Source organism: Rhinoraja longicauda, chromosome 29 (assembly GCF_053455715.1).
Source record: "Rhinoraja longicauda isolate Sanriku21f chromosome 29, sRhiLon1.1, whole genome shotgun sequence".
Taxonomy (NCBI): Eukaryota; Metazoa; Chordata; class Chondrichthyes; order Rajiformes; family Arhynchobatidae; genus Rhinoraja; species Rhinoraja longicauda.
In genome coordinates this window covers 9635861-9663347 of record NC_135981.1, presented here as the reverse complement: position 1 = coordinate 9663347, position 27487 = coordinate 9635861, and the positions used below count along the sequence as shown (strand labels likewise).

General features: G+C 40.2%; 1 protein-coding gene across 3 annotated transcripts in view; it reads left to right on the top strand.

Annotated features, from left to right (window-relative positions):
* The first annotated feature begins 1854 nt into the window (after positions 1-1854).
* The window catches only part of map3k14a (mitogen-activated protein kinase kinase kinase 14a), a 43151-nt gene continuing 17518 nt past the window's right edge, over positions 1855-27487 (top strand). The window contains exons 1-4 of one of the 3 annotated variants that reach the window (XM_078424409.1): positions 1855-1969; positions 23955-24209; positions 25597-25666; positions 26483-26693. In XM_078424409.1, coding sequence (XP_078280535.1) covers positions 23993-24209; positions 25597-25666; positions 26483-26693 — 498 coding nt within the window. In that variant the 5' untranslated portion in view covers positions 1855-1969; positions 23955-23992. Of the gene's footprint in view, positions 1970-2012; positions 2149-21476; positions 21524-23954; positions 24210-25596; positions 25667-26482; positions 26694-27487 lie in introns of those variants that run through there. The other 2 variants (XM_078424411.1, XM_078424410.1) reach the window with 2 other exon arrangements.

Genomic DNA, 27487 nt, shown 5'->3' with positions numbered 1-27487 from the left:
ACGTCACCCATTCCTTCTCTCCCGAGATGCTGCCTGACCTGCTGAGTTACTCCAGCATTTTGTGAATAAATACCTTCGATTTGTACCAGCATCTGCAGTTATTTTCTTATACTATCAATGCTACTAATATCTACTAAATAAAGGAAACTACAGACAATTAATTTACTCATACAAATGGTAAACACTCGCATCCTGTTTTCCACTTATCCTAACCCATCATTAAACTCGTAATGCCACAAATATCAACCTTGCATAAAACCGGGATACACTTACACTGAATACACTTACAAAGCAATATACATACAACTGACATTCTTTCTTTTCCACCAAATCCACCTACTGCCTTGCTTTGCTGCCTTTGACATCTACTTTAAGGCCTGACACAAACTCTGTCCACAAATTCCGAGCTCTCCAAATAGCGGCAATCAATAAATAGTCTTTTCTTCTGTTTTGAGCAGCAAAGTGGACTGCCTCACATCGCCTCACATGTTCTTGCGCTCACGTAGCCAATATACTCTTGAAGCTTCTTTACATCCTTCCCCATACCCATAACCCACCCAGTGTCATACCAAGATGTACACTGAGCATAGCAAAGTCCATGTGACTGTTCAGCATCTTGTCTGTTATGGTGAATGTTGGTGCGTCAGAACTGGTGCACCTCTGGTTAAATTGTTCCAACATTTCTAGCTGTAGCATCTTCAAATAAAGTGGCGAACTACCCCAGTCACACACCATCGTGGCTGCAGTGACTTCCACAATCTGCACATAAATATTTTCTTTAAAATTAAGATATTGCCTAGTTAAGTAAACGTGGAAAGTGACAGCAGATGGAATATTTTATTAATTTATTTTCCATTAATTTGATTGGGAAAATAGCAATTTATTGGAGGGTTTTGAAGTAGGTGGCATCATCCACAAAAAGGTTTTAGGACATTTAATACCTGAATAAAGGGAATTTTATTTATTGAGAATAATGTGAATCTTTGTAATTCTCTAACCTAGAAGCCTGTGAAAGCTCAGTGGTTAAATATATTCAGGACTAAGGTAGATGGATCAGGTAGTTAGAAGCAAGAAGATCAAGGGCTGTGGGAATTGGAAAGAACATGCACTTGCAGTCTGAAACAATTATGGTATACTTTGTGTGTTTCTTATGATTTACTTGATAAATGCAATTAACCTGAGCATTAGTTTTTTTCGCTCAGATGAATTTGTAAAGATGTCATAGTAATGAGCTTTGAGGGTGAGCGACGCGGTTATCAAGTGCCTTTTCCCGGTAATCTGGCCACCATTTCTCCTTAAAACGAATAGCTAAATGAAACCATTAGGCCATCATCTCACTTATATTTGCACCTTATTATATATGAATTATTGGCGCAACTTTGTATGTCATATTGTTCACTACCTTCAACTGTTTGCAAAGTTATTTGGGACGTCCGAACGTCGCAAAAACGTCCTCTGCATGATTCAATTAATCATCCTCTCTCTGCACAAATCAATTATTTTGTATGTTTAAATTTTTTGGTATGGTATTGGAATGAATTTTGTATGTTTTAATGGTTGTGTGAAGGGAACGCCCTTCACGAGTTACATTGTTGCCGGTCCCCAGCAGAGGGAGCGACGAAATAGGAAATCTATCGTAAGCAGGAAACTAAAAATATTATTGTAATAAAGTTTAGTTCTTATATAGAGAAAAAAAAGAATTCTGATCAATCATTTTGTGTGGGTTACATTTTAAGGTTCCTTTACATGGTACTAGAGTATGACACTTCTTGGATTTTGTTGGCTGATTGGGTAGCGTGTATTTTTAGCTCATATTAAAGGTTCCCGTTTCAGTTTTATATGTAATCAGTTCGAAGCTACTCCCCGCGAATGGGAAGTGCCATTGATTCTCACCATTAGACTGAGGTCAGAGCGGAATCTACAAAGAGCGTATCAGCTCTGCCGAGTCTCGTCAGGTCTGGAATCACAGGTGAGAGTCAGGATGAAGGCTTTTGTAGGGATGTTTGTTTTATTATTGAACTGGGGAGGTTTAATTTGTTTCCTACTGAGTTTAAGAAACTGCAACTGAATAAAATGGCAGCATCGATTAAAAAAGCGGAAGTTTGTCGAGCAGCATCGAGGACATTTTGTAAAATTAATGTTCTAACGGTACGTGTTTCTTCATTTAGTTTTATTGCAGTATATATTTTAGATTCCTGCATTTTCCGATGGGCACGGAGGTGACGTTGGTACCTTTTCGATGTTGTGAGATGAGTTAATCAATCAATTAAAACTTACTGAATGTACAGTGACCACCACTATTTTAAATGGTATTGACAGTTGTAAATGCCTGAAGACTTTGCAAAGCCTAAGGTTTTTTTCCCCCCACGAGACTACCATTTAAAAGCTACTTCAAATGGAAGCTTTCGAATTAATTTACAAATCATTATTTTGTATGTTTTAAATTTTTGGTATGGTATTGGAATGAATTTCTTATTTGGCACCATTTCCAGAATTAGGCTCGCTGCAGAGATGCATTTTAAATAAATAGTTCCACTTTCAGCTTCTGTTTAATAATAATCAAAATATTTATTTTCAAAGTATATGTAATTTAATTTAATCTATTGGTATACTCAGTTGGTCAAATGATGTAAAATGCATTAAAAGTTACACCAAGAGCAAACATGCAAATGTTTTTGTTAATGTTTTTACTGTATACACAGCACAACAATAATTGTTTATGTGAACTGTGTCTTTTGCTGCCACTTTTGCTAAAATGCAATGTACATTGTTTGAAAACATATTGGCTGACGCAGAACATGTCTGCTTTGTTGCAAGGACTCCTAAGAAACGAAATTAAAGCATTTTAACTTCTGAATTAATATGAAATAGTTTGTGGTTCCAGTAAATACACTGCACAAATGAATAAACCAAAATAACTGAGCATTCAAGTAATTCCCTCCATCTTTCATTGGAAATTTGTATGGCAACCAAAATAATTATTGTCGATCTTTGAGGTCACTGTGAGCCATTGAAAGTTGCCCCAGCCAACACGTTAAGTTTTCATAACTAATGCATAAAGCCTGATGGATGTACTGCACAGTAATTTACTAGATAAGACTTTGAAAATTAACTGCTTGAAATTATTTTAGTTTTTAACTAATATCTGAATGTTGTCTTATTAGTTGGTAACAGTGTAATGAACTTAGTGCCATTTTTCTGCACTAAGCCTTGATTAAGAAAATATAAGATTGTGGAGGGAATGTGGTATTGGGATGAAAGATCAGGCATAATCTTATTGAATGACAGAGCAAGCAGAAGGGCTGAATGGCCTATTGCTTTTTTATGTTCAGTAGTTTGAATGAACGCATTATGCATTCTGCATTGCAGAGAAAATGAACCCAAATATTTCAGTTGTTTATTTTGTTTGGAAAGAATATTGCAACAATTTATTGACTATGAATAAGACTTGAAGTAAACTGCTTCTGTTTGTTAATTTTGATTAGCTAATGAATCAATCTTCAGACATCATTGGATATTATTAATGAGAGGACAAATATTAAAGGGTAAATTTATTTTGTGTTCTGAGCATTATCATCAGTTCATTTTTTCATTCAAATTCTTGACCAACATTTGCAATGCTTTGTCAACAATGATATAATTTCAGAATTGGATCACACTAACAGTCTTAAGTTAATGGAAGAAAATATATTGGTTTTGAAATTGTGGAAACAGTGGTGAAACTATCTATTTTTATAGTTGTTTCTTTGTGAAACCGACACTAGTATTATAATTGCTTCTCTTATGCTCTAAAGTGGAAATGCCGAAGTTGTCAGTTGTTTAATGCAACTCTGCAACCTACAGTCTTGATATTGAAATCAATTTGGTAACTGAGTGAGGCCGTGCTAATTGGCCAGTATTTGTGAATATAATTTGTGTAAAGATTTTCTTGCCATTCTGAAGGTGTGCAAGAAGTGTTTTTCCGACATCAGAAGAAGATTTCAATCATGCTTGGGTAGAAGCTTTTTTATATAACCAGTTTATTTTTCCATGGCTTATGACACACAAAGAACTCTTAAAATCTTTCCAACATGTCCTTAAAATCTCCCAACTGGTTTGTTAATTTAGGTTGTTTTTAATTGTTTGGTTATTCGTTATCAATATTTTAAAGTTTAGACCGTAAGCAGTTCAAGCTAAATCTGATGGACTGTCTTGGCCTAGTCTATGAGATTTTCTGTGGGCATGGCTGGTCTTAGCCATCTCGCCTAATAACACTTTCATGCTTGCAAAGTCTTGAAGGGCCACCACAGAAAAAATATCTGAGTTTTTTTCCAGTTCATGCGGAGAGATTAGGTGAAAGTGTGTGTTAGTGCTTAAGTAAACCATTCTGTCTAGTGTTTGGGTGATATGCAGCATATCTAGTGTATGCAGCACAGACATTTATTTAATATGTGGTGTTGACCTTAAAATTGTTTTGAGTGAGGTAGACGATCTGTTAGAATATTGATGGTGTTATTTAATAATATTTTATGGATATACATATTGCAAAGAAGATTGCCATTATTATTTGTAAGTTAGTTTAATTGAATAGAATATAAATCAACTTGTAAGGATATTTTTTCGAAATCTTCACAATTGTAATCTTTACTGATGGTTCTCAGAAAACCTCTTCCGCTGTTATAGTACAATTCGGGTGTCCTGTGAAAGAGTAATAATTTGGAATGTGAATCTGGAGTCAGAATCTAGATTGTACTGGGAAGTGTATACCATTCAAAGTCTGACAGAACGCCCAACTTCAATTGGGATCCATAGGTTTCCTTATGTCCATTGTATTCAAAAAGCAGCTGTTGAATCTGTTGCATGAAAAAGTTTTTTTAAATTTGAATTGGAATTAGTAAAATGATTTTCCCATAATCAGAAAAATACATGGCAGGGGCTTGTGGGTATTGTAAGGTTTGAATATGTAACTTATTTATTTACATTTCAAAAGAGAAGGGAGAAGATTTTGAAAGATGATTATGGTTGGGTATCTTCTTTCTTTTGATGCTTTGGAAAAATAGAATTTAAAATAATTAAATAGAATTAAAAGAATTCAAAAGATAAGGACAAGAATTACAAAACGGTATATGGCTATCTTTACATTCATCCACTATTCATTCAGAGTGTCGTCAAGTCAGTACATTTGTAAAGTTATCAAGTTGATATATTCTATATGCAAAGGACAAATGCCACTTTTGAGAGATATGGTATGTGGGATTAGTTCATGGGTGGGATATATAAACAGTACTCCCTTTCTTGGAAAAATAAGTTTATCGTAATATGCCTGACAGTCCTCCAGCACCTTCTCAAAGCTAGCTAGTTTGAAAGTAGCAGAATAAGTGAGTGACCAGTGTTTTATACTGCTATATTCTTGGGCGCAGCCTACAACTATTTTTATACGTGGGTGTTTTGTACTGGAGGGCAGTAAGAGGAACTTTGATGAAATGAGTAATTTTTGAAATTGGCAATAAACACTGATTAGGAAGGGAGTAATTACAGTAAGCACATCATGTGGTTTACACAAGACCACAAGAGCAAAGTATGAACAAGTTATCATCTCAGCCTCATATTTCTACTGAATTCTCCTACTACTCTGAACAGAAATGTCGCAAAGTAATGGTGTATTTTCATTGTTGCTGCAATAATCTGAATTTTGAAAACTCAGAAGATACTGTTTTTTCCTAAAGGAAGTATTTTATATTGAAAGTTCTTTTCACTATTAACAACAGTGTGGTTGTATGTTGTCCTCTGTGCTTTGAGGTCAGTGATTGTAGCACATTGGAACCTTTACAACAAAAATACAGTCAGATGTAAATAAAGTTATTACCAAAATGATGACCAAATTTATAGATAAACAGAAAAATAATTGGAATCTGTGCTGTGCTGTCAAGGAACCTATCATTTAATTTCAGAAAAAATAATGAAACTGACTACATTAACTTGGCAACCATTATTCACTGCCTCAGAAGGCAGTGGAGGCCAATTCTCTGAATGCATTCAAAAGAGAACTCGATAGAGCTCTTAAGGATAGTGGAGTCAGGGGGTATGGGGAGAAGGCAGGAACGGGGTACTGATTGAGAATGATCAGCCATGATCACATTGAATGGTGGTGCTGGCTCGAAGGGCCGAATGGCCTACTCCTACACCTATTGTTTACTGTCATATCGAGTAGCATGCAATGAAATTCCTTGGTTGCATGAAGCTCATAGAGTAACCAGTATATGATAATGACATTTATAAACAGTAAATACAACAAATGCCAGACTGCAGAATGGTGCAATCAATGATTGTAGCACGATCTGACGTAGTGCAAAAGCATCTCCAGGAAGAGGGTGAGAAAGAAGTGATTAGTTCAGGAGCCTGATGACTGTGGGGATGAAGCTCATTTTAATTCTGGATGCCTGGGCTTTCAAGCTCCTGTATTTTCTTGTGAAAGGTAGAAGAGAGAAAAGGGATGCAACACAATGTGAAGATGGACTGGATGGAAGAAAGTGACAAGCCAGTGATGGACTGGGTTATGTTCATTATTCTCTGTAGGTTCAGTCAGTTAAGAGCAGACTAGTTGCCACACAAGGCTTGGATGCATCCTGTCAAAATACTTTCTATCAGCACATTTGTACGAGTTTAAGAGAAACGGTGTGGGCATGCCAATTTCAGGTGCCTAAGAAGGTAAATGTGCTGATAGTCTAATACTCCCAAAATGTTGGAGTAACTCAGCAGGTCAGGCAGCATCTTGGAGAGAAGGAATGGGTGGCGTTTCGGGTTGAGACCCTTCTTCAGTAATTCCAGTGCTCTGGTTACTTATATTGCACTATTGGGCCTTGTGCATTGTCATTTAGAAGTTTAGTTGAAGGTTCCTCTATCTTGGGTTGTCAACTGTGGAAGAAACAAAATCACTGCCTTTGGTTAACATTTGGAGTGAGCTGTTGGCACGGGTGGGCATAAATGTCTCCTCATCTAAATAAATCTGTGGACAGAAATGTGTGCTAGAATCAATGGGATATATATTCAGAATTCGCATACATGGTCTTTGGAACAAGGGCGCTTGATGGGTCCAGTAATCAATTCTTGTCCTGTACTTTCTTGTATTCAACAATAGTAATAGCATTTTATCTGCATTGGATAAAGGTTTTTAGACTCCACAGTTAAGGATGAGGTTTGTCAGTGGATATTGTTTGTGTGGATTTTTAGAAGACCTTCGATAGGATGCCGCACGTGAGGCTGCTAAACAAGATAGAGACCTATGGTATTTGAAACAAGGTACTAGCACGGAGAGAAGATTGGCTGACTGGCAGACGGCATAGACTGGAAATAAAGGGGGTCTTTTCTGGTTGGTGGCTGGTGACTAGTGTTCCGCAGGGGTTGGTGTTGGGTCTGCTACTTTTCACTTTATGCTAATGATCTGGATGATGGAATTGATAGCTTCGTGGACAAGTTTGCAGATGATATGAAGATAGGTGAAGGGGCAGGTGGTGTTGAGGAAGCAGGGAGTCTGCAAGAGGACTTGGACCTTGGGAGAATGGGCAAAGTAGTGGCAGATGGAAAGCAGCATTGCAAAGTGTACAGTCATGCTCTTTAGAGGGTGGAATAAAGACGTAGACTGTTTTTCTAAATGCGGAGAGAATTCAGAAATTGCATGAGCAAAGGGACTTGAGTGTGCTGGTACAGGATTCCCAAAAGGTTAATCCACAGATTGAGTCGGGTAGTAAGAAAGGCAAATGCAACGTTAGCATTCATCTCAAGAGGACTAGGACATAAGAGCAAGGATGTAATGCTGAGGCGCGCTAGTCCGACGATATTAGGAATATTGTGTGCAGTTTTGGGCCCAATATCTGAGGAAGGATGTGTTGGCATTGGAGAGAATTCAGAGGAGGTTTACGAGAATGATCTCAGAGATGACAGGGTTAACATATGAGTGTTTAATGGCTCCATGCCTGTACACCCTGGAGTTTAGAAGGGGGGGGGGGGGAAGGGATATCGTTGAAACCTACTGAATAATTAAAGACCTAGATATAGTGAATGTGAAGAGGATGTTTCCAGTAGTGGAAGAGTGTTGGACCAGAGGCCACACCTCAGAATAAAAGGACATACCTTTTAGAATTGAGATGAGGAGGAGTTTCTTTCGCCAGAGGGTGGCGAATCTGTGGAAATGATTGCCACAGCTGGTAGCGGAGGCCAAGTGATTGGGTATTTTTAAAGTGGTGATTGATAGATTTTTCATTAGTAAGGGTGTCAAAGGTTATGGGGAGAAGGAAGGGGAATGGGGTTGTGTAGGAAAAATACATCAGCCAAGATCAAATGGCGGAGCAAACTCGATGGACCAAATGGCCTAATTCTGCTCCTCTGTCTTGTGATCTTATGGATGAGTAAGATACCATATTGGTTTGTAAATATCAAGTCTTCAGCTGCTACTGTATTAGTTATTCAGCTGTAAGATAAAATCTATCTGTTAATGTTGACCACTTTAAAACAGAAACCTTTAAAAGGCATACCACCCTTTTTGAAAATACTGCCTCTCATGATTCTAGCTATAAAGCAGCAGGGTTTTGTTAAAATGAAAATGCAGTTATTTCCCAGAATCTCTATGTTCCGTAACATATTATAAAAATGGTATTCCTGTAAATTTCTACCTATATTGATGTCTGTCCTCTGCAGATTTCTAATCCTGTGATTTCACACACCCACTACTGGCTGTTATGAGTTGTTCTCTCAGCTGTGTCGTCACATAAACACATTAATAACCACCTTTCCCAAGGCAGCAAAAGTATTTTTTAAATAGATGACAAAAACTTTATAGTTTCTGCAAAGAGATTACAGTGACTACCAAAGCATTATAAGTGCACAGGACTGAAAAGGGTAAAGAGATATGAGAAATTGATACCAGGTAATTACTTGCTTTAATAAAATGCAATGACTATTATATTGATTGAGGGATCAAGGCAGTTAATTTGCATGCAATATGATCCCACAAACAGCCAGGTAACAATGACCTAAAAATCTGTTTTAGTAATGGTTGCTATGTAGTGAAGAAGTGTGTTATATTGAATATTTTAGCTTACTGGAAGGACAGAGACCACAGTTTAATGTTTCATTGAGTCATACAACACAGAACAGGCCCTCTGGCCCAACCTGCCTATGCTGATCAATTGATAGCTTTGTGGCCAAGTTTGCAGATGATCGCACGTCCCATCTACATTTTCCCCCACCTGCTTGCTTGCACTTGGCCCGTATCACTCTAAACCATTCCTATCCATGTACCTGTTCAAATGTCTTTTAAGTGACCAAAACAAGACCAATACAAGACCCAAGCTCATTATGGATGAAGAATCTCTCAAATAAAAATGCCAAATGCTGGAAGGCATAATGCCAGAGCCACAATCTTTGGAACTGTTTAAGAATCTGTCAAAAACTTGCTGGTTATTGGAACCAATGCAAAGTGCTGTTATTGTTTTGATAGAGGCAGAATTAGAGAATAACAATTCGTTCAAACTGGAAAATTCAACGTCAATAATAAATTGAAATACTGAGATGGCAAATGTGAAGCTACTAGATTGTCTTAGTTTGCTTTAGGGAAGGAAATGTGCTGTCTTCACTTCGTGTGCTTTATGCTACTCAACAATCACAGCAATATCGTTGGTCTGAAGAAGGGTCTCGACCCGAAACGTCACCCATTCCTTCTCTCCAGAGATGCTGCCATAGAAAAATAGGTGCAGGAGTAGGCCCTTCGAGCCAGCGCTGCCATTCAATATAATCATGGCTGATCATATAAAATCAGTACCCTGTTCCTGCTTTTTCCCCATATCCCTTGATTCCTTTAGCCCCAAGAGCTAAATCCAACTCTCTCTTGAACTTCCTTATTGCTTGTCCCATTGAGTTACTCCAGCTTTTTGTGTCTTTTGTTGATCTGTACTTGTCTGAGTTCAAAGGCCTTTGCCATCAGCCCTGCACAGTTGGTTCGGTTAGCATATTCACTGCTGAGTCAAGTGGTTATGGTTTAAAATCATTCTGTAGAGCCTTAAGCACATAATCAAGGTTTAAACTGTCAGAGGTACTGGTGTTTAGAAGAGAGGTTACTGTAAGGTACCATTTGCTCTAACAAGTGGACATAAAAATTAACATTTGTTATTTGGAACAAGAGGATATGAGTTTTTAAAAAATAATATTTATCCTTCAATTAAATTAAAATCATCATTTTCTTTGCTTTTACCAGGAGTTTGCTTTGCACATATTAGTTGTCACATTTCCTACATTATAATAATGATCAAACTTGCCTGTAGAATACACCTGAGATGCCCTGATCAAATGTAGGTAGTACGTAAATACACACTTCTGTTGTGGTATAAATTTAATCTCTGTGGTTAGCATTGCTCAAATATATTTGAAATACTCCTTGATTTGTTGGTGCCAACTTCCTTTTGGCCATATTACTTACCACCATTCCACTTACTGCTGCTCGGAAATGGAACCCAACAATGTAGTTTACTCCCACATCTAATTATTAACCTGTTCACCACCAGGACTAGAAAAGAGTGTGGTAATGATCCAAACGTCAAATTTGTAGTGTATATATTATAATTCATGACATCAATGCAATCTTAAAAGCCAGGGGGTAAAAAAATCACTCTTCTGTTAAATTTATAGATTTTAGGAAACCTAGTATAAGAAAATAACTGCAGATGCTGGTACAAATCGAAGGTATTTATTCACAAAATGCTGGAGTAACTCAGCAGGTCAGGCAGCATCTCAGGAGAGAAGGAATGGGTGACGTTTCGGGTTGAGACCCTTCTTCAGACTGAAACCTAGGATCTTTTGAGAGGGAACATTTTTAATATAGGTTTGATGGGTAACAGATCATTTGGAGAAAGAGGTAGACTTCTCCCTGAAATATATTAAAGTAGTTCATCTTCTCTCATAGCTTGACTGTTCCTTTTCCTGTCTCATTATACTTTTAAAGCTTGGGCAATTATGTTTCTTTTGTGCTGAGTAATCAACTTGCATACCAATCAAATGATCCCACGGTGCAAGAAAGCTCACTATGACATTTGCAAAGACGTCAAGAATGTCAAGAGACAATACCAGGACAAACTTGAATCCCAGTATAATCATTCGTAATTCAATAGCCCGTGGCAAGACCTGAATACTATAACTGGCTGTGAAGCAGTCAGGCAACATAGCTGATACTAAACATTATTCCTTTCATCCTGTATCTGTACACTGTGGATAGCTTGATTGTAATCATGTATAGTCTTTCAGCTGACTGGATAGCACACCACAAAAATAAGCTTTTCGCTATACCTTGGTACAGGTGACAATAAATTAAACTAAACATGTCAGATGCTCCCATTTAGTAAACTGTATTGTGAAATAGTAATAAGCCTGCATTGAATGTAACAAAGAAAACCTTAATGTTGCCCAGCTTCACCAATAAGACAATTGAAAATACTGAGCAAAAAGTACGAACACTGAGAAACTCAGCAGGTCAGGCAGCAACTGTGGAGGAAATTAACAGATGACATCTCAACGTTTCTTTGGTCTGAAGAAGGGTCCCGATCTGAGACTTTGCCTATTCCCTCCACAAATGCTGTTTGATCCACTGAGTTCCTCCAGCACTTGCATTTTTGCTCAAAGTTGCAGCATGTGTCTCCAACTGAAAATCCTCTGCGACAAGGATACTAAGAGCAAGACCACAGGCAATTTACTTGGTCGAGGTGAAAACATTTTGGCACTGTACATTGACATTCCAGGAGTTGTGTAAAACAACAAAAGGCAATGAAGGTTTGCAGACTGAAAGAATCGGGGGCAAATGAAAAGAGTTAGCATTTGATCTAATAGTCTGAAGCTTCCTAAATTGTAAGGAAATATGTAAAAGGGGGGAGCAGAAGAATAGGAGGAGAGAAGAATAAAGGGAATATCTGAAATGGTGAGGGACATCATGCTGAAAGAATTAAAAGGTGTTGATATTGGGTCAACTTAAGCCACATTATATCTGCTGCAATACAGATAAGCAGAGGGACTGAAGTTTACAAAGTATTCTGGTGAATAATTTCAAAGTAAAATGCTGATTTTATTTTCTCTCTCTGACCTGTTAAGTACTTCCATCACTTTCTGTCTTTCCGTTAGAAATGTGCAACTGGCTACTGTATTCACTGCTCTTGCAGCTGGCATGTGCTCAGGTCCATTTCTGTCGACTCAAAAAGTGCCAACGAGTGATGTGGAACTGATTACTTGCTGACTGCACAAGCAGCTGTCACGGGAAACGGGCTCCAACTTCCTTCGGATTGGGGCGAAGAGGTTGATTTTAATACTGCAGGAAAAAAAACTGCAAATGCTGGTTTAAATCGAAGGTAGACACAAAATGCTGGAGTAACTCAGCGGGTCAGGGAGCATCTCGGGAGAGAAGGAATGGGTGACATTTCTGGTGAGATGCTGCCTGACCCGCTGAGTTACTCCGGCATTTTGTGTCTACCTTTGATTTTAATAGTGCCAGTTAGCAGTCGATTCCTGTCTGCTCTTAATAAGTACCCAATGATTTTAATGTTCTTGCCAAACCTTCCTACCTCTATCTCTGCCAAAGGCTGGCAGGTCTGCCAGGGTGCTACCTTGAAATGGTAACACCACTATTATTTAGATAAAGAACTGTAATACAAACTTGCCTTCATGACTTGCTTATAAAGCTGCCACCTTGTTTTTACAGTACAAATTGGGTTCTCTCTTCTGAATTTGTAACATGGTTGCAAATGAGTATGGGAATGAGGAACTTGCATTTTAACTAATGCGTTTCACTTCCCCAGACGTTCCTTAGAGCTTCACAGGAAATAAATTACCTTTGTTGCTGTTGGAATGGAAATCTTAGATAAGGGACTACAGATCGGTAACTACAGATCGGTTTGTCTGATGTATCTTTGAGATAACAGAGTTAAGTTCAGGAAGATGACTCATAATTGCTTAAGTGGCTGTATGTGGCCATTTACATACAGATGAGATCTTGGATCAAGGGTCCCTTTTTCCATCTCGGGTGAATGTAGAGATATATCCCTTATTGCCACTTTGGAGTTCTCTGATGTTTTGGCCAATATACATCCCATAGTAATGTGATCAATATCAACCATGTTAGTTGTAGGATCTTGATACATGGTAATAGCTGCCATGTTTTTCTTTACAATACAATATATATTTATTGTCATTGTACAGGGGTACAACGAGATTGGGAATGCGACTTTCATATGATGCAGTAAATTAATTAGCTAATCAACATAATTTAGACAACCCAGAGAAACAAAATTAGAAACTGTTTTAAAACAGAATAAAGTGAGTCGCTGTGCGACGTGACCATCCGAATCAGCAGGACCGGTTCAGAGCAGCGTAGAAGGCCTTGTAGCATCTGCCAGATGGTAGAAGTTCGAACAGACTGTTGCAGGGGTGTGAGGAGTCTTTGTGAATGCTGGTGGCTTTCCTGAGGCATCGTGTATTGTAGATGCCCTCCAAGGCTGGTAGCTGTGTTCCGATAATCTTCTGTGCTCTATAGACTACCCGCTGAAGAGCTCTCCTCTCTGCCTCCGTGCAGCTGAGATACCACACAGGGATGCCATGCGTTAGGATGCTCTGTGATACAGCGGTAGAAGATCGTCAGCAGCTGTTGGGGCAGACCAGACTTTTTCTGTGTTCTCAGGTAGAACAGTCATTGTTGCGCCTTCTTGACCAGCGCAGCGGTGTTAGTGGACCATGTGAGGTCCTCCGAAATATGAGTGCCCAGAAACTTGAAGCTGAACACTCTCTCCACACTGTCCTTATTGATAAAGATCAGAGCGTATTCCCCATTATGTGACCTTTGGAAGTTGATGATCGGCTCCTTCGTCTTGGAGGTGTTTAGGGACAGGTTGTTATCTGAGCACCAGTCCGCCAGGTTCTGCACCTGTAGGTCTCTGTAGTGTGTTTCATCACTGTTGGTGATCAGCCCGATCACCATTGTGTCGTCTGCAAACTTGAAAATGGTGTTGGTGTCGAATGCAGGAACACGGTCGTGTGTGAATAGGGAGTAGAGTATGGGGCTCGAAACAGAGCCCTGTGGTGTGCCGGTACTCAAGGTGATAGTGGAGGACAGGTGCGGGCCCATTCTCACTCCCTGCGGTTGCTCCATCAAGAAATTCAGGATCCAGTTGCATAACAACGAGCTGAGGCCTAGCTGGTTGAGTTTAGTGATGAGCTTGGTTGGGATGACCATGTTGAAGGCAGAGCTATAGTCTTTGAATAGCATCCTCACGTACGTGCCCTGTCTCGCCAGGCGAGTCAGGACAGTGTGAAGAGCCAGAGAGATGGTGTCCTCTGTGGATCTGTTTACCCTGTATGTGAATTGATGCGAGTCCAGTGAGGCAGGGATGCTGGATTTGATGTGTGAGAGGACCAGCCTTTCAAAGCACTTCACTGATTATAGGAGTTAGGGCAACCGGACGGTTGTTGTTCAGGTTGGTGATTTTTGTTTTTTTGGGCACCGGCACTATGGTAGCCGACTTCAGGCACTTGGGGACCTTAGCCAGAGATAACGACAGGTTGAAGATCCTGGTGAAAACCTCAGCCAGCTGTTTAGCACAGTCCCTAAGTACCCTTCCTTGACCTCCATCCAGGCCTGCAGCCTTGCGTGGGTTGACCCTTCGCAGAGCGCGCTGTACCTCCTGTGTGCTCAATGTTAAGATCTGTCCCTCCGCCTTGGCTGGGGTTCTTCCACTCATGGTGGTGTTGCCAGTTTCGAAGCGGGCAAAGAACGTGTTAAGCTCGTTGGTTAGTGTGACATCACTGTGGGGGCAGGCAGGGCTGCTCTTGTAGTCAGTGATGTTCCTGGCACCCTGCCACATGCTTCTGGTGTCCATGGTATTGAAGTGGTCTTCCACCCATTGCCTGTGGGTGTCTTTGGCCCTTTTTATACCTTTGTTCAGGTTTGACCTGGCAACACTATATGCTGAAGTGTCACCAGATTTGAAGGCATTGTTACGTGCCCTTAACAGATTCTGTACCTCCCTGTTCATCCATGGTTTCCGGTTTGGGAACATCTTTGTTTCCTTGGCCACTGTGACATTCTCCACACAGCAGTTGATGTAGGAGAGCACAGTGGATGTGTATTCCTCTAAGTCTACCTCTGAACTACAGGTCGCCTGTTGTGCAAACAGGTCCCAGTTGGTGCGATCAAAGCAGTCCTGGAGTTGTAGGGTGGCGTCCTCGGGCCATATTTTGACCGTCTTAATTGTAGGTTTGGTCTTGCGGATGAGGGGTTTGTATGCGGGCAGTAGAAACCGTGAGAGGTGATCGGATTGTCCCAGAGGTGGGCAGGGGAGAGCTCTGTAGGTGTCCTTTACGTTGGTGTACGCTTTATCCAGCGTGTTTGAGCCCCTGGTAGGGCACTGCATGTGCTGGTGGAATTTGCGGAGCGCGGCTCGTAGGTCGACCTGATTAAAGTCCCCGGCAACAATGAAGGCACCGTCGGGGTGGGCCTCCTGCTGCTTGCTGATGGCCGAGTGCAGCTGTGCTAGCGCTACGTTAGCATTAGCCTGTGGGGGAATGTATGCGGCCATGATGATGACCACAGTAAATTCCCGAGGCAGATAGAACGGCCTGCATTTAAGCTGTAGGTACTCCAGGTCTCTATTGGAGTGTGGTTGGTGCACCGGTCATTGTTGATGTAGATACAGAGCCCTCCCGCCATTTCTCTTACCGGAGTCCTTTGTTCTATCAGCACGATGTAGTGACCGGTTCGTTAGCTTCACAGCCCCGTCGGATTAAAAGTTCTTAATCAATTGTGAAGCAGGTGAGAAATATCTGAGGTAGACACAAGATGCTGGAGTAACTCAGCAGGTCAGGCAGCATCTCTGGGGAGAAGGAATGGGTGACGTTTCGGGTCGAGACCCTTCTTCAGACTGATGTCAGGGAATGGGGTGGGACAAAGATAGGATGTTGTCTGAGACAGGAAGACTTGGTGGGAGAACTGGGAAGAGGGAGGGGATAGAGAGGGAGAGCTGGGACTGTCTGAAGTTAGAGAAGTCAATGTTGATATCACTGGGGTGTAAACTACCCAAGCGAAATATGAGGTGCTCTTCCTCCAATTTGCGCTGGGCCTCACTCTGGCAATGGAGGAGGCCCAGGACAGAAAGGTCAGATTGGGAATGGGAGGGGGAGTTGAAATGCTGACCCACTGGGAAATCAGGATGGTTAAGACGGACTGAGCGGAGGTGTTCAGCGAAACGATCGTCGAGACTGCACTTGGTGTCGCCAATGTGGAGAAGTTGACACCTGCAACAGCGGATACAGTAGATGAAGTTGGATGAGGTGCAGGTGAACCTCTGCCTCAAGGTCCTGTAAGAATGGAATGCCTTCACTTCAGGCTGTTTTAAGTTGGTTGTAGTGGTTTATGCTAATGAGGTTGTCAAGGACCCATGTTTTATTGAAAATTTGCATTTTGTGGTATATCAGATCTTTGAGCTATTCTACTTTGCTTGAAATGTATACATTATAATTGCCTGTAGTTCTCAAATTACCAGTTTTTATTTACAGTATTAAAGAATGAACATAGTAACTAGTAGACTAGACTGGTAAATATTCCTGGTATGTTCTGTTTAGTTAAACATGCCTATCCACCCTTGATTTCAGACACTAACATGCAAACATAGTGCAGCATCCCGGTTTTGATTTCCTGTCTTTGAGTGATATGATTGTGCTCCCAGCTTGGCCTCCTCAAAATCATCTGCAAGCAATCGCACACCACAGGACATGAATTGCAGACTCCCACAGCTTCGGACAGGAGACTTAAGAAGTTTTTTTAGCACCGTATGATGCAATCCCTGTCTGAAATATCTGGATTTCATTCAACCACGGCTGTGTTGACTTTACAATAGCCTCATATAGACACCATGTGAACTATGATAACAGGAATATTTTATGGAAACATGATAAATTAAAAATGTAGCTAACTATGGGGAAGCAGGATGTTTCATCTTAAAGAGCTTGCTGTTCCCACGACTTATCAAATTTTATGCATTATGTGCCAAGAAATGTAGCACTGTTTATTTTATTGTGTATTTGAAAATGCACTTTTCTTAGAATGAAACACAACCAGTTTGTAGGTGTTTTCATTTGTGCTTATGAAATTTTGGCTGGGTCTTACTGGCATGATGCATTTTGCATGCATTGCATGGAATCTGATAAAATTAGATGACAGTACTTTGCAAGAAATTGCCCTTGGTCTCTCCTGATACAACTACATTTTTAATGCTATGCTGACTGGAACCTTGTAAAGTAAGTCCCTTTGCTTTTACCCATTGACCACTCTCCCTATCCATTGATGTTAATCCCTGTAAACACCTTCCATTTCCCCACAAACATCTCCACCTGATGCAGGGCTTTGATGCAAAACACTGACTATTCCTTTCCCTCCACAGATGCTGACTGACAGACAGAATTTCTCCACCTTGTTCTCTTGTGTCTCGCTCTCATCCCTGTCTCCCCAAACCACTGAGACGCCAATGTAGCCACTTTTAGCTCTCCCACGCTGCCAATCTCTGGCTAGCAGAGAGCCCGACGTGTGCCTTAATTGGCCTCTTTTATACCCTCCCCTGTCTCATGTCCTGACTCTGATCAGCTTCAAATGAAGCATCTCCCCACTGCAGCACCTTTCTCATCAACTTGAGTCTCATTGGCCTGTTACTGCTGTGACGTTCTATGGCCAATATCCTCCTCAACCTTTGATCCTGGATATCGTATTTCCTTTGTGCGCTCATATTGACAAAAAGAAAATGTGTAATGGTAGTTTAGTAGAATCAAACTTGCAGTAGCAGGTCTAAGGTCATAAGGAATAGTAGAATTAGGCCATTCGGCCCATCAAGTCTACTCCTCCATTCAATCATGGCCGATCTATCTCTCCCTCCTAACCCCATTCTCCTGCCTTCTCCCCATAACCTCTTACACCTGTACTAATCAAGAAGTCTAGGACTGAAGTAGCCAATTGAAATATCGCGCAGTGGCCAGTCAGTGTTCCTTTTATGACACTTTACTAGTTGCGTTGTTCAGTTCAATTTTTAATCCCCAAAATCTGAATCAGTTGCATTAAAATATCACGTTCATCTTTTAACTTCCATTGACTTCTCCAACTTTAGATAGTTCCTCTGTCCCTCTCTTCCCCTCCCACTTCCCAGGTCTCCCTCTATCTTCCTGTCTCCACCTATATCCTCCCTTTGTCCCGCCCCCCTGACGTCAGTCTGAAGAAGGGTCTCGACCTGAAACGTCGCCCATTCCTTCTCCCTGAGATGCTGCCTGACCTGCTGAGTTACTCCAGCATTTTGTGAATAAATACCTTCGATTTGTACCAGCATCTGCAGTTATTTTCTTATACTGCAAATTGAGAGATCATTTGCCTAATATTAGGAAGAAAATACGAGCAACTTGTCCTGGACAAGCCATATCAAAGCAGTGGCCAAGAAAGCACACCAAGGCCTCTACTTCCATAGAAAGCTTAGGCAGTTCGCCATCAATTCTCACCACCATCTACAGGGGTGATGTCGAAAGCATTTTATTGGGATGCAACACACATGGTTTGGGAACAGCTCCATCCAAGACTGCACGAAATTGCAGAGAATAGTGGACACACCCCAGACCATCACTCAACCCAACCTCCCTTCCATTCACTCCATCAACACTTCATGCTGCTTTGGCAAGACCACCAGCATAATTCCGGTCACTCCCTCTTCTCCCTTCTCCCATCAGGCAACAGTTACAGAAGTGTGAAAATGCAATCTCCAGATTCGGGGACAGATTCTTCCCAGCTGTTATCAGGCAACTGAACCATCCCATCACAAACTAGAGAGCAGTTGTGACCTCCCATCCACCTCATTAGAGATCCTTGGACTATCTTTCATTGAACTTTACTGGACTTTATCTTGCTCTAAACATTATTCCTTTTGGTCAGCTTGATTGTAAGCATGTATAGTGTTTCCACTAACTGTATAGCACACAACAAAAAAGCTTTTCACTACCTCTGTTGCGCCTTTGTGTCATTTCTGATGGGCAGATGGTTGGACAAAGGCTAGAGATGAAAAAACAAAAGGTATGAGATGAGGATAGAAGAGTTGCAAATTGAGAAGCCAGGTGCAGGAATGTAGGTACAAGAAAAGTAAAGAAGTAGGAAAGATGCAATCAGAGCTAGAAACTCGACATTGGACACTGGTGCAAGAATGGATGTTGTACATAATATTCCAAAGGATGAAAAATATGGAAAGCTGGTCAATAGACCATGGGAATAGTTTTGCAGTGCTTGAATAGTACCTTAAGCAGTCAATGCACCAGTCAATAGGCAGAGGAGAACATGGGCCCAACTTGCAGAAAAGACATATCATATCATATCATATATATACAGCCGGAAACAGGCCTTTTCGGCCCTCCAAGTCCGTGCCGCCCAGCGATCCCCGTACATTAACACTATCCTACACCCACTAGGGACAATTTTTCACATTTACCCAGCCAATTAACCTACATACCTGTACGTCTTTGGAGTGTGGGAGGAAACCGAAGATCTCGGAGAAAACCCACGCAGGTCACGGGGAAAACGTACAAACTCCTTACAGTGCAGCACCCGTAGTCAGGATCGAACCTGAGTCTCCGGCGCTGCATTCGCTGTAAAGCAGCAACTCTACCGCTGCGCTACCGTGCCGCCCTAATTGTGTGCAAAGCATAGATTATACAACTGTTGGAGGATTCCATTTTAATTGTCCTGTCATAAAGAATATTAAATTACACAACAGTTTTAAGATATTGTTGTAATTTGCTTCCCTTTAATTCTATTGTAAAATACATAGGTCAGGTTTCAGATAGATTTCTAGATGGGCAGCTACTGCAACATTTGGTCCGTGGAAGTTAGTGCTTCTAAAGACATCTCCTCATAGCAACCTCGGGCTGAGGGAAGAGAGGGATATTGTCAAAAATGTGGTGGGAACTGGAAATTTAGATGGATAGGAAGTAATGACATATAGCTATATAGTCTGAAGAAGGGCCTCGACCCAAAACGTCACCCATTCCTTCTCTCCTGAGATGCTGCCTGACCTGCTGAGTTACTCCAGCATTTTGTGAATAAATACCTTCAATTTGTACCAGCAGTATCTGCAGTTATTTTCTTATAGCTATCCTGAAGCTCACCGCCTCCCCCCGCCACACACATGACGTGGGTTGATTGTAATCTAAGTTTCTACATAACACAGAACCAGTGATCAGCAATAGATCATGCATAAAAGTTTTTTTTTAACTTATTTCAGGAACTTTGGGTTTTTACAGATGGCTACAAGCACCTTAATCAGATGGGTGCAAGCCTAATAGATAAAATTCACGTCATAGCAGTCAGTTTATTTCATCCACTGCCTGTTATTTTTAGCGTGATGCCATCCTTGTAATATTTAAAGTTATTTACAAAAATTTACAATTCATAACATTTTGAACTAATTTCTGCCATTAAATAATTGAAGCAAGCGTATAGTTGATGAAGTCTTGAGCAGAAAAGGCCGCCTAATTGGAAAATCCTGGTCCAATTTCTAAATGGCCAGAACTTAAAACAGGAAATGAGGGGAATCTGAAACGGGTGCAAAATGTTTTTTGTATTCAATTTGCACATTTTTAATTAAAATAGTGCAAATGGATTAAGTTATTTAACATCAGTACCTGGCAACGAGACTGTATCGGAGAGTCTGCGATGTACATTAAAAGCTGCAACCAGTGTAACCTTTTTATGAATAATACTTAAGGTTCTTCTGATAATCTATGAATTACTGCTACTATAACAAATCAAACATTGAGGTTTTTGGTCGAAGTATATTCCCTTCACACTTATGTGTAGGAAAGAACTGCAGATGCCGGTTTAAATCTAAAGTAGACACAAAATGCTGGAGTAACTCAGCATCTCTGGAGAGAAGGAATGGGTGACGTTTCGGGTCGGGACCCTGCTTCAGACTGATGTCAGGGAAGGGGGTGGAACAAAGATAGAATGTAGTCGGAGACAGGAAGACTAGTGGGAGAACTGGAAAGGGGGAGGGGATGGAGAGAGAAAGCAAGGGCAATCTGAAGTTTTCCAGGGGAGGGGGCTGGACAAAGATGGAATGTAGTCGGAGACTGACTTCACGCTTGTGGTCATCTAAAAACTGTAAGTTACAAAATCCAAACTAAAAGCATACTGGTGCCTGTTATTTGTCTCGCTCTGAACCAAATGCATGCAGGGGGCATGCTCAAACCAAACAGGCCTGTTTTCAGTTAATAAAGCTTCCTGGAATGAGGTGTTTCTGTTCCTGTAAACCGGGAGAAACGGCAGCCAATGGCTGGCAGAGGTTTGGAGGATGAGATCATTCAGTTTCCATGTTATTGGATCCAGTAGAAAGAGAGAGAGTGTGTTTCAGCTTTGTGGTTGTTCTTAGAAACTACAGAAGTCGTTTCTCAGCGTTAGGAGATGAGACTAATGTAGTTCCGTCCTCTCTCTTCCAACCATTAGGTATGTACATTGAAGATATACAGTTTTTGTCTAAAATGAAGGTATATTTTAACATGTGCATTATATTATAATCACAAAACCAGGAAATAGTTCTGAAGGATATCTTTGTCAATTCACCGAGGTTAACTGCATTTTTTTCAAGTCATGAGCGTGTTGTTTACTTAATCTTTCTTTTAAAATGGGCATTGCTTGAAAATACATCTGTTGTCAGAGTTTCAATGTGCTTGGACTCTCCCATCTACTTCACAGTGTAATCAGACAGTGTGTGTAATCTGATAATGCTGCTTACAATGGGATCTTGGAATACTCTCATGTTTTCTCCCTGTTTTGATGATTTTTATTGAAGTGTGATGTTGGTTAGCAAGGAGCTTGCATCAGACTGGCAGACCCTTACAAACATGTACATCTGCTTTACTTAAAAAGACACGTGTCATTTTAGCAGACACTTAATTTATATATAGAATTGCACACAATTACAGAATTGCTACTGTAGACAATTCTATTACAGAATAGTGTAGTTGCACTGCCTGCCATCAATTTTTACATATTTCAATATTCGTCTCTGCAAAAATGGCACCATAGTGTGTTTGCTACATTGGCATACTGACCACCAGTTCAGAATGTCAATGTGCCTACTGTCAGATCTTAGTGTTCCAACACTTTTGGCTATCCTAATGTTTTCTAGTTTGCCAAAGGAAAGAATTCATTTGACAATGAATTAAATCCAGTGAAAACAGTTTTATGTTCAAAGTGTGCAAGCAATCTCCTTGAAAACATAGCTATTTCTAAGATCTAGTTTTGTACCAAGCCCAGACTTGCATCGAAAGACGCTCTTAAGCTTATAAATAGAATGAGCATGGAGTGTCAAGAGCCCCTCAACACAGTAAAATAATTTGTTATTAACTGGCACTGCATCTTCATGTAGAGAAATTAGAGGTTGCTAAATATGAGGAAAATGAGATCCTGTTTCTGCGCTGTATTGGATGGTATTCTTAGTTTAAGGTAAATTGAAGTTCAGTTTCTATCAGCCTATGCTGCTACACTCTGGAAGGTGACTGAAGCCAGCACTGCATATAAAAATATTCCATTCCCAACATGTACGTTGCTTATTTTACCATAGAGATTTGCCTCCCTGAGAAAGAAAACTATTTAAAAGTTTGTTTTCTCAGCAGAAGTATTTGATGCGAATTAAATAGTCTATTAAATTGCAACATTGGTGTGAAATTAGCAATTTTGGTTATGGAAAGCATGGATCACTCTTGTGTACAATTGGAACATAAATGTTGGCATGGTCCCTGATGGGCAGCAAAGTGACACAGCAATTTAGTATTGCTTGCTCACTTGTGTTTAATTCAGATTTTGGGTGTTACCAATATGGAGTTTATATATTTTATCTGGTACCAGGTATGTTTTTCCCCAGATGCTTCAGCTTCCTCCAACATGCCAAAAACACGCGAGGTGGTAAATTAATTGGCCACTCTTAATTGCTCATCGAGTTAGTGGGTGACAGGAAAATCTGGGTGATGGAGCAAATGGATGGCCATTTGAGCGAAAAGCAAGATTAGCATGGATGGTGCTTAATATGGTGGCCCGAAAGACCTGTTTCTCTGCATGGTGTTCTATATTTAATGACCTGCTCATTTGTGCCATCTGTTTCAGTGCTCTAAGGACTCTGTTAATTTGGACATTCCAATTTTCTCTGTATCCTGAAGAAACGTATGTCTTGGTGGAATATGGTCATTCCACAATTGATGATTGGACTTTACCCTGCACCAAATTACCATTAATTGTGTGAGCTGCTAACAGTGAGTGTCACTGGCTATTTGACAGCTCCATGGAGCTGACTGCAATTGCCAAACTTGACTCACTTCCACGAAGTGTAACAAGATGCAGAGCATAGCAATTGCGGAAAGAAATGGTAGCTAAAATATTTTCTTATCTTAAAATATAGAACCTGCCTGAGAATAGCAAACACCAATGACTGGGATTCTGCCCAATCTTTCTAACTCCTGGTTTGCATCAATTGAGAGAATTGAGATGTTGGAGAAGCTTATTATGTAAATGCACTAAAAGTTCTTGACCAGAAACGTTGGGGGAAAAAATGTGCACCTATGAGGAATTGCAGGGATGTGTAAATGATTGGATATTCTTTTAAAGTGCTAGCACATGTCTAAATGATCAATGAGCTCCAATGTTTATTTTGTTTATGCAAAAAGTGTCGTGGCTGTGTGATGCACACCACATCTAATATTTATTTTCACTTATTTCCATGGAATTGAAATTGAAATGCACAGCTGCTGCAAAAATGTGAAATGAATGAATGATTTCTACTCCCATGTGTTTGCAAACTGTAACTGGCCAGTCAACATAGTTTGCTTCTGAGCCAAGGCATGGCAATAAACTCTTGCTTGAACTGTTTTTCCTTTTTCAGGTACATTTATTGCCTACGTTCCAGGTGTATTAAAGAAAATGGCAGTCAAATGTTCATCACAACACACGGCTGAATCAGATATCAGGGACCAACAAGAACTCCCGATCAGTCAAATGGAGAGCAAGTGGTTTGCGATCAGTGAAAATAAACGCTGTATGAAGATGTCTCTTCCGGTAAAGGTTCTAACTGAGGGAACAGCAAAACAAGAAATGGATAACAACGGGAGTAAATTTTCTTACATTGCTCAGGCAACAGGTAAGCAGAAGGATCTGTTCTCGTGTGGCATTAAGTTATATAGATCACTGACCAACGACCCCTTCAACCATTTTTACAAAATGGCAACTGGTGTGCCATTGTTCTCAAAATATTTTTTTGTTGCCAAAAGGTTAAATTGTTCACTATTTAGCAGCCTCGTAGAAACAGAAATGGAAACTAAGCTATACCCATCATTAGCATTGTGTCAATAGGAGCAACTGACGAGTGGGTTGTTGGCATTAAAGGACATCGCCCACAACTTCCCCCTTTTGGTAGAGATAGTTTCTGCTGAGGAAGCATTTAGATTCATTCCCATTTTGTGTTTTTGAATTAGCTGAATGCCTATTTAAAGTAAGTTATTAAAATATAGTTATAAACTTTATTTTCTCTGGAGCATCGGAGGTTGAGCAAAGACCTGATAGAACTGTATAAAATTAGAAGAAATATCGATGGGCTAGACAGTCAGAAACCATTTTTTCCGGGTTGGAGATGTCAAATACTAGAGGGCATAGCTTTAAGTTGAGAGTGGCAAAGTTTAGGGGCAACTAGTCCAAGTGGACCCATTGGGCCCAAACCTCTCCTACATTGGTGCAGCACCCTCTACCCCCCTTCCTCCTCCCCCTCCTCCCACCCCTCCCTCCACCTCCCTCCCTCCCGTGGAGATAGATTTAAACTTTAAAATGTGAATAACTTAAAAAATATAACACCGATTTCAATGAAACTTCTTCCATTAGCACCAAAGGGACGACGGTGAGTAAGTTGGGCTTAAAATTGTCGCGCTATCGTGTACCGTTTTGGCTGTAGTTCAGGAACAAACAAACAAGATTTTTGGCATATAGATTTACAAGGGCAGGTTCCTTTTTACACAGTTATGAGTGTCTGGAAAGTGCTGCCAGAGGTGGTGGTAGAAACGGATACAATAGTGGCATTTAAGAGTCTTTTAGATGGACACATAGAAGTGCAGGGAATAGAGAGATATGGATTATGTTCAGGCAGAAGAATTAAATTTGATATCTTGTCAGCACAGAGGGCTGAAAAGCCTGTTCCTGTGCTGTTCTGTTCGGTATTCAGACAAATTATGGTTATCGGAAGGAAACTTTCCCTGGATCATGAAAAATCTGGCTGGGCAACTGAAAACATTAGCCCTGCAGTTGTATGAGTCAGTGAGAATTAAACACCACTAGATTCCTTGACCACAAGGTATTTGATCCATAAGAACTTGGCTCAGTAAAAACTACTTTTTTTTAAATTCAAAATAAATCAAAATGATGTTGAAACCTGCAGAAATGATTAATGAAACTTAGTTTGGACAGCTTCATTCATCTATCCTAGTAAAGCACTTGTGGGCTGCCTTTTGCAATACTTAATAGACTCTTTATCATTATAGGTATCGGAAACCAGAAGCTCATACCCAGTTGTGAGAAGCCACAATTCATAGCCACACCTAACAGTTACAGGTAAGAAATTTTCAGCAGTTTTGTGCTAACCTCTGAACAGTTTTAATGATGATTGACATGGAGGAGGAGGAGGTCTGGTGGAAGTACATATACAATGAAACGGCAGGTCAAATCTACAATTGCTGTGGAGTTAACCTGACGATAGCGAATGAGAATTAAATGAATAGAAGTTATGAGATTAACCTTGAATTAGATTGCAGAAGACCACCCAGAGGACTCGGCTGATGAAAGTCTTGCAGCAGAAGCTTGGAGAGAATATATGAACAGACGTAGTCCTTGCTGCTCCTCAAATCTATTCTGTCATTCATTCAGATCATGGCTCCCATCCATTCACTCATCCGAGATCTGCATCTCTTCAAGTGATTGCCTCATTAAAAACCATCAATCCTTATCCTCTAAATACTTAGAGATTCTAAGCCGCAGCACCTGTCATGTGAAACACTGTTTATGATTTCACTCTCCATCTCCACCGTTCTAGTTTTAAAATGTTGCCGCCTCAGTCCTGATTCCTCGGACGAGCTGCCTTTTTTCTTACTGACATTGGATCATTTTATGTTTAAACACCTTAATTGGATTATCCAGCATCTATGTAAATTCTAGATTTTATAAACTCTTAAACCAACGGGTTGATGTATTAAAAAAAAGATTAAAATCTGTATAAACATATAAGCAAAATTCAATCAAGAATGTTGCAGATTTGGGTGTGAAGTACCATCATTATATTATGGAGTAGATTAAATGTGAATTCTGTTAGAAATCCACTATAATAGTGATAATTTTGTCTTTAACCAGATAGTTTTCTGTTTTCTTTTCCAGTAATTGTGCAGAAAGATTGAACTTGCAAAATGTTCCAAACAATGTGGCAAAAGTGGCTGAGGGGAAGCTTCCTCAGTCACAACAAAGCCCGGAGCTCAACAAATATCCCAGGAAAAAACGTAGGAGGAGAAAATCCAAGCACAAGGTCAAAATTTCACAAAAGCAATCAAAGACCCCAGAGCAAGAAAGCTGTCCTCCAATACCAGTTCAAGTAGGTAGCAAACTTCCTCTAATCTTAAACAGATCAGATTCTGTCATTTTATTCATATACCTTATTTCCTGCCATTCTTATTTTTCACTTTGATTACAGATTTTGAAAATTAACTTGGGTCATAATTTATTTAATCTTGTTTTAGAAACAAATAATGAATTTAATTGTTAAATTCTTACTGACATTGCATCATTTATGCCTTGCGATGTTGTTGTTACTTTAAAGGCACTGTATAAATGGAATTTTGTTTTATATCGGTGACGTATTCAATTGGAACGGTCCCAATGAGGGAATCTGATTGCACAATTGTCCAGAAAGTAGAAGAGCAGAAGTTATCGGAATAGGAATTTCAGAATGTCTTTTCTGCTTTTTCAACTCCAAGACACCCAAATTTATTAAGGCGTTTCTCTTGGTTAACTAGAGTTGAGTAGTTGATCTAACCTGTTAAATTCCCAAGTAACCAATCTTCTCAATAGAATCCAATATATCAGAGTATTTACAGAAGTTAATTGCAACTTTGATTTGTAGATTAAGATAGGAGATTATTAAACGTCACTCGTAACATGTATCCTCTTCATTTTCAAAACTAATTTTCCTTAATCACTATTACAAAGCTTGGCTGATCTTTTTTGAATATGGGTGGATGACTGCTTAGAGCAGACAACTTGCAGCCGTCTTCCATGAGTTAACTCTGGGAGGGGGGATAGGTCTTTCCCGCAATTTGCCTGTGCAAATATTGAGAAGAGGAAACTTTGTAATAATAACACTGGCAGTGGTCAGTTGGATATGTATAC